The sequence below is a fragment of the Balaenoptera acutorostrata genome, chromosome 11, assembly GCF_949987535.1.
Source record: "Balaenoptera acutorostrata chromosome 11, mBalAcu1.1, whole genome shotgun sequence".
In the NCBI taxonomy this organism is placed as follows: Eukaryota; Metazoa; Chordata; class Mammalia; order Artiodactyla; family Balaenopteridae; genus Balaenoptera; species Balaenoptera acutorostrata.
The window spans coordinates 7802577-7809981 of NC_080074.1; the positions used below are offsets into that span (position 1 = coordinate 7802577).

Genomic DNA, 7405 nt, shown 5'->3' on the forward strand with positions numbered 1-7405 from the left:
AGTGTTCCAGAAACTTGCTAACCAACCCAAGTTAAAAATTTAATTCAGTTGAGCATATGCAGAACAGGTGCCTTTCATTAAGCCGCTATACCAATTTGGATTATTTAAATTTGAAGTTCAGAGGAGCTAAAACTCCAGCATGGGAGCCTTTGACCAGATACCCCATAATGATCTCTTTGGCCACATAAGTCAGCATCTAACAGGACAGTACGACTCCGTCTTCTGACTTACTGCACAATGTGACATGAGCCTGGTGTCTGTAAGAGCAGGACAGTGAGAAGGCTTCCATTGAGCTCTAACAAAGCCCAGTTATCTGCGTGCTTTGCGATACCAAATGCAGGAGAGCACAAAGCTTTGTTCAGGGTAGTAACTCAGTAAGTATTTGTTGGCTCGCTTTGTTGCTGGTGCTGGTAGGAGGGTTAACAAAACCTTTCAGAGCCAAATCATATACATCTGGAACGTTATTAACATTAAATAACAGTCATTGTGTTTGATTCACAATCAAACCTGGAATAACAAACATGAGCCATCTTTATGGCAAGTCCCCTGCCACTGGCCTTGCCAACAGCTGCCTCCTTTTGAGCCCACATACCTGTGGCCGCGTGGTTCTGGGCTGTGGTTTGTACCTCTGTCGCAGTGTGTCCTGGGGGAGAAGTGGCGGGTGGAGGCCCTTCGCTAACTCTTGCCCATCTCTTCAATACTCTCAGGAGTACTAGTTTCCTGTTCGGCTTGCATTTTGTCCACTGCCCAGGTTCAGATTGTAGAAGGGAATGCCCCAAGAGTGCCATTTCCAGAGAGAAGCCCTCACCTCCAGGCTCTGCCACGTCTCAACAGCCACTTCCTGACAGCCAAGGGCTCTCCAGTGGAGGCCGTGTTGGTGCAGTGGTAGGGTGTGGGCTCTGGAGCTGGAACATCTGGGTCTGATTCCTGCTTTGACTACTTCCTGTGTGACCTTGGGCAAGTTACTTAACCTCTGAGCCTGAGAAGTAAAGGAGTCAATTCAGGCGCACTGCTGAGACTAGCACTTGGAGCATAGCAAGTGCTCAACTGAGTTTATCACTTACCACAATTTCATGTTGGATTGTCCTGGAAACACCCTGTTCCTCCTAAGCTACCACTTCCCCAAGAATAGTGTGTGTAGGGGGGGGCGGACCTTGCAGGCAGGGAGGTGATGGCCTCACCCTTCTTTATGACCTTCAAGGCCCTGCAGGTTCTCCCCCTTGCGGGTCTCTCCAACCTCACCTCTTCCTTCCTTCCCACTTCATAAAACACCTCCTGCAGCCACAGTGGCCTTTCATTCCTCAGACACACGTGTCTTTCTTGCCCCAGGACAGGGCCTTTGCAGGTGCTGTTCCCTCAGCCTGAAAGTTCTTGACGTACCTGGCTCTTCCTCACCCTCCAGGCCTTGGCTCAAATGTCACCCCCCCGGGCTTCCCTGGTGGCGCAGTGGTTGAGAATCTGCCTGCTAATGCAGGGGACACGGGTTCGAGCCCTGGTCTGGGAAGATCCCACATGCCACGGAGCAGCTGGGCCCGTGAGCCACAGCTACTGAGCCTGCGCGTCTGGAGCCTGTGCCCCGCAACGGGAGGGGCCGCGATAGTGAAAGGCCCGCGCACCGCGATGAAGAGCGGTCCCCGCACCGCGATGAAGAGTGGCCCCCACTTGCCGTAACCAGAGAAAGCCCTCGCACGAACCGAAGACCCAACACAGCCAAAAATAAATAAATAAATAAATAAAGTAGCTATAAAATTAAAAAAAAAAAAAAAAAAAAAAAAAAAGAAACGAAGACCCAACACAGCCAAAAAAACCTAAATAAATAAATTAATTAATTAAAAAAAAAAAAAAAAAAAAAAAAAAAAAAAAAATGTCACCCCCTCAGAGAGGCTGGCCCTGACCTTCCCGATTGCTGACTCTCTGTCTCCCCGCTGGAATGCAAACAGCAGGCGAACAGGGGCGGTGTTTGTCTCACTTGCCCCTGTGCCACAAGTGTAGCAAGGACTCAACATGATGAATGTTTGGATGACTGGAGAGGTACTGCCCTGAGACCTGGTTCCAGAGACCCCGGGGAATCCTGTGGGTAGGGAGGAGCCTGGAAGCCGGCCAAGCTGGGTTGGAGCCCCTGGACAACTGTGTGGCCTTCCCATCGCTGAATGGATGGGAAGCCTCCTCATCTGTAGAATGGCTCATCACAACTCCCTCGCAAAGCCATTTCACAGATGGGGATGTAAAAGCGCTGAGCACGGTTCCCAGGACACAGCTGGGAAACAGGGGCCATTAGAACCAGGATTCATTCCTGTAGCAACCTAGCCTTGGGACAGGCCCATTAAGATGTAAAAGCCATCTGGACTGCTGGACACTGCTGTCAGTTTTTGGCACTCAGTGAGAATGAGTTTCTCACGTTTCCCTGATTGGTGATGGGGATGGGACGGGGTGGGGGGAAAGGTAGAGAAGAAGGATGCGTCCCTGACGCCGGGGTGAAGAAGAGGCTGGCCTGCATACTGGCCCCGACGGTAGCCAGTTCCTCTGAGCGTGTTTCCTTGCCATTTAGGAGGTGGTAGTGAGGATTAGAACTAACACATCCAATACAAAGAAGGTCCCTTCCCCCACTTCTTCCCTGGAAGCAAACTTCATGATTTCTCAGGTTAGCTCTGGTTCCCCAAGACTGGGAGTGGAGGCAACCACATGGACCTTACTGACGCCAAGCCCAGGACAGCCCAGGCTGCACTGAGTCCACTCTCTCGCCTGTTCACCTCAATCCCCCAAGAGGAGGCTACCCAGACCCCTGCCTGTGCCCCAGCGAGTCCCACTGAGATCTGGCCTGTGATCGTTCAGCCCTTTCTCTGGCCAGCTCAGCTGGGCTGTCCTGTTTGGTGCGGGGCTGTTGGCACCATGCCCCCAGGAGCTTCAGCACGTGTTTCCAAGGAGACAGCCCTGAGTATGCTCCCACAAACTTGCAACGTCCCCTTCTTTCAAGGAGAATATCCACGGAAAGGAGGGTGGAAATGAGGGAGTGAAGGTCGGATTGCAAATGTGATGTCCGTGGAAGGAGCATAATGCCAGGCCCAGCTGCTGTTTGCCTTTCACAGAGAAAACAGGGTGGCACTTTACAGTTTGCAAACGCTTTCACATGGGATAGCTCATTTAATCCTGGCCACAAGCCTGTGAAGCAAGTATTCTTTTCACAGATTGGGGATGGAGAGAGGCATGTCAAGGATACCCTGCTGGGTGGCCCACAGCAATTCTGGTTAGGAGCTCCTGACACGGGGAACCTGCCTGCCCAGCTCAAAGTGATGGCCTTGTTCAACCTCTGGTATGCTTTCATGCTACATGGTTCCCTGAAAGGAGGCCTGAGTGACCAAAGTTGGCAGAAAGATGAGGGGCGGCCTCTGAGCACAGCCAAGGAATGAGGGAAGGTTAGGGTGTAAAGAGCTAACAGTGTGGTTTAGAGAAGCCGGGTCTTTCCAGAATCTGGAGAAGGAAGTGTGAGAGTGAGCAATCTGGAACAGAATGGCCTCTTGGAAGAGAATCCTTGGGAGAAAAGGCAGGTGCGGAAACAGGAAGAACAGTCCTTAGGGATCAGGGCCCAGAGGCAGAGGGGAAACTGAGTCAGAGCTTGGGGCACCGACCCACTCTCTGGCTGGACGTAGATTTCTCTGCCCACAAGAAAGTTGGTTGAACGGGTGGCCCAGAGCGAGGGGCCACTGGGTGGTGGTTGTAGCCTGAAGCCGAGGAGTCTCGAGCCTGGTCAGCACTGTTGGAGGAAGTCTGCTTAACCAGGAAAGCGGGGAGTCTACACAGGCTGGGGTGGGAGGCCCAGGGCAGCAAGAGGGAGAGGCCCCAAGGTCGGGGCTCAGGGAGCGTCCTTGAGTTAGAAAATGGAGAGGCTGCAGGAGAGCAGAGTCTTGTGAGGGCACGTTCTCACCCTCCACACGGCTCTCCTCTGACGTCCCCTCCCGCTGGACCCAAGGTGTGCTCTGCATGTGACCCCCGTGTGAGCTGAAGCACAGTCACCGGGCTGGGGAGAGTGGGGACTTTGTAAAGAGGTCTCCGTCCACCACCACGGGGAAACCTGCGCCGCTCACACCAAAGCACCAGGCGAGCAATCCTGGGGGGCAACCAGCGCCTCTGTTGCCCTCCTCCCGGGGGTCCGAAGCCAGAGTGAGGGATGCATGCGGGGGAGAAGCCTTTGAACGACACGGGTTTGAACCACGCGGTCCACTTACACGTGGATTTGTTCACTAACTACGTACAGTACTATCTGATCTGTGGTTGGTTGAATCCAAGGATGTGGAAACATGTACCCACGGGGTGACTATAAAGTTATACGCAGATTTTCAACTGTGAGGGGGGTTGGGCCCCTGACCCCTGTGCTGTTCAAGGGTCAACTATGCTTGCTACGTGCCCACTGGAAATCCTAGTTCTGATGGTGTGTGTACTCTCTTCGCCAAGGTATATTGCCTTCAGGCGGATACTTTTATTTTTATGGAAGATTTGGAGAGTCTGGGAGCTTTGGAAAGTGGCGATGGCAGGTTAGGGGCAGTAATAAGAGCGAGGTCTTTGTGGGTTACACTGACCCCCTTGACTCTTCGACCCTTGTCCCCTTATTTCATCCACCCATTGGCATCTGTCAGTCTGTCCGGGTCTCATGTTTCTGACTCTCAGGGAGACACCACGTAGAGAAGTGCTAGGAGGTGGCCTGAGACTCTGGTCCATCCCCCGTGGACCAACCCAGCTGTACCAAACCAACCATCCTCTGTGAGGTTGCCAGTTCTCGGCAGAGCTCTCCCTGAGACCCTGGGCGAGTGCCCTCAGTGCTGGGCCCCGACTTTGCCGTCCACGGTGTGCAGTGGGGACTTTGCAGTTGTCGCGGGGCTCTGGGGACCAGCTGGGAGCCGGCGACCAGCAGCTGCCGCTGCTCTTCATAGACCTTGTTCTTCAGGTCCGAGGAGCAGCGCCCTGAGTTGCCCCCAAGACCCCTTCCCTGCCCAGCCGGGAGCTGACCCTGCAGACCCGCCGGCAGCCCAGCTGCTCCCTGTGCCCGCACTGGGCCACCTGGGCCACCCTACCTTCCCCGGATGCCCGGACCAAGAAGGGAGCCCTATTCCTCCAGCTTTTGGAAGGACTTCCAGCCTCACCTACCCACACGGGGTGTCAGAGATGGCAAGAAAAAGTCAGCTGTGGCTTCTCGGCCAGGCTGAGTTGAGAGTTTCGAGGTGATGGGCTTCTCCTGGTGCGCAGCTGGGGTCCTGAGTGCCAGGAGGGCACAGACTGCCCACAGGTGAGGCCTGAGGGGGGCCTGGAGCTAGATGAGAGAGCCCACGGGGGACCCTGCCCCTAGCTCTGGGATCCGCCTTCTTCCCTCGGGCAGTGTCTCCATGAAGGGAGCTTGCCGCCCTCCTTTCCTGAGCCTGGCTCCCCGAGGTGTGTCAGGGCAGGGGCTGTGGTGTGTGTCCTTGGCCTCCAGTTTGGGAGTGGGCTAAGGGTCCCGGGGAAGGAAGTCCTGTGGGGACAGCCAGGGCTGCCTGGTGATGAGATGTATCAGGTGCCAGCACAGCAGGTGAGGGAGAGGCCTGAGAAAGGTCCCTAGAGGGGACACCTGGGACTCCTAAGTCAGACTCTGGCAGCCGAGGGCAGCTGGGCTCCTTTCAAGGCGCCTGCGGAGTTTGAGCCATGAAGACCTGACGTCTTAGAACAGAAGAGATCTGGAGAAATATCTGGCAAGAGGGAGCACGCAGAGCAGGCTGGCACCCAAAGTTTGCGTGGTCCTGGGTCTCTCAGGCAGGACTCGGGAGACACCTGGTGCTGGCTGCCAGCTCTGCCCCTCGGTCTACACCCTCCTCCGCCGGCTCCCTCGCCCCGTGTTTGCCTGTGGTATCCTAGGAACAGGGGCTTCCAGCCTGTGGTCCTGTTACATAACAGCTTCCATCCCATCCACGGGTTCAGCCCTCCAGCGAGCGGGAGCCGAAGCAGGCGCCCAAAGGAAAGCCTCTTCTCCAGACACGGGAGGCTGCCCGAATCTATAGTCTCTGCCAGTGCCCTGCCGCCCCAACATGCAGAGGGAGGGAACTTAATAAGCAGTCAGCATCCAGTGCATACTCTCAGCAGGGCCCTCTGGTCCTGTCCTTGTCCCGCGGGAGCACGGCACCTGTCAGTGGCCACACGCTGGCCACGGCTTCCCAAAGCTAGCAGGCCCTGGGGGCAGTCCCTGCGTGACAGTGCCACTCCCTACCGTGTCCCTCTGTGCACCCCAGCCCTTCCTCGCCCAGGAAGAGGCCAAGGGCAGACCGCTGCTGGGAACCCTCCCTTGCCTGGAGATGCCTGTCCGGCCAATGTGCCTACGGCGGCCTCCACCCCCTGGGCACCTGGGCAGCCAGCCATCACAGACCACCTCCTCTCCTACCTGTCCTCTTCTCTGGCCAAGGCAAAGAGTGCTCCAGCAGGGACTTGAGGACCTCAGGCATGTCCATGGCAGGGGCCACTCCAATCCTGTCGCAGCTCGACATGGCCCGGCAGGGGCTGCTTGCTGGGGGAGTTTAGAAGCAGCTGGAGAGGCAGGAGCTGGCCGGGGAGCCACAGGCTCTGGAGGCAGGCGGGGCAGGAGCCCGAGGCAGCCAATGGGCAGCACAGGCCCCAGCCCGCCTGTCCACCCCCGGCTCGGCCACCTGCCAGCTCCGGCTGCAGCCAGGCCTTCCCTTCCTGCTGCCTGGCAGGGCGGGCCTGGCCCTGCGCCAGCCTCTGCACGTGGAGACACAGCACCAATCCTCTGACAGAGAGCCCGGTGTTATCTAACTTTGCAAAGGGAAGTTCTCCCCCAGGCTGGGAGCCAGAACCGGGCCTGCCAGGTGAGAACAGTGAGCTGGCTCCCCGCCCACAGTGAGCATGCGCTACGCACTCCGGCCCACTGGGCAGAGGAGCCCTGGAGGCTGGGCCCCGCGGAGAGCAGGGCCTGCCGAGGAAACCAGCCCGGGCTGGGCCCCGAGACCCCGGCAGCAGGCAGCTCAGCACGAGGCTGTACTGTGTTGGCACGCACAGGCGCATGAGTGGGCGTCACGCACCTACCTGTGGGCTTGTGAGTCTCGAGGGGTTGTTGGCATGTTTTGATGCTGGTCCATATGCTATGCATGCACACGTGCCCTCCCAGGCATACGGTGTGCATGTGGCATGCATAATTGGGGCTTTACACCATCTGCAGAGCCTGAAGCCTGCTCTTCTAAGGGGAGTGACAAACCTGCAGCCGGGGTTCCTTTGGTCTTCGGGGACGGGGAGAAGAGGCAGGTGCCTAGCGGACAGGTGCTGGAGGGCAGGCAGAGCAGGCACCACTGAAGGGGGGCAGCTCTGTCAACCAGGCTCAGGCTCGTCCTGGACGATGTCCTGCTTCCCAGCCTGTGTCCCAGCCTGGGGAACT

General features: G+C 57.0%; 1 protein-coding gene across 2 annotated transcripts in view; it reads right to left on the minus strand.

Annotated features, from left to right (window-relative positions):
* Positions 1-6583, minus strand: part of TEF (TEF transcription factor, PAR bZIP family member) — a 45816-nt gene extending 39233 nt beyond the window's left edge. The window contains exon 1 of one of the 2 annotated variants that reach the window (XM_007189110.2): positions 6401-6583. In XM_007189110.2, the coding sequence (XP_007189172.1) occupies positions 6401-6503 (103 nt within the window). In that variant the 5' untranslated portion in view covers positions 6504-6583. The remainder of the gene's footprint in view (positions 1-6400) is intronic. The other variant, XM_007189113.3, reaches the window with a different exon arrangement.
* Between the last annotated feature and the right edge of the window lie 822 nt (positions 6584-7405).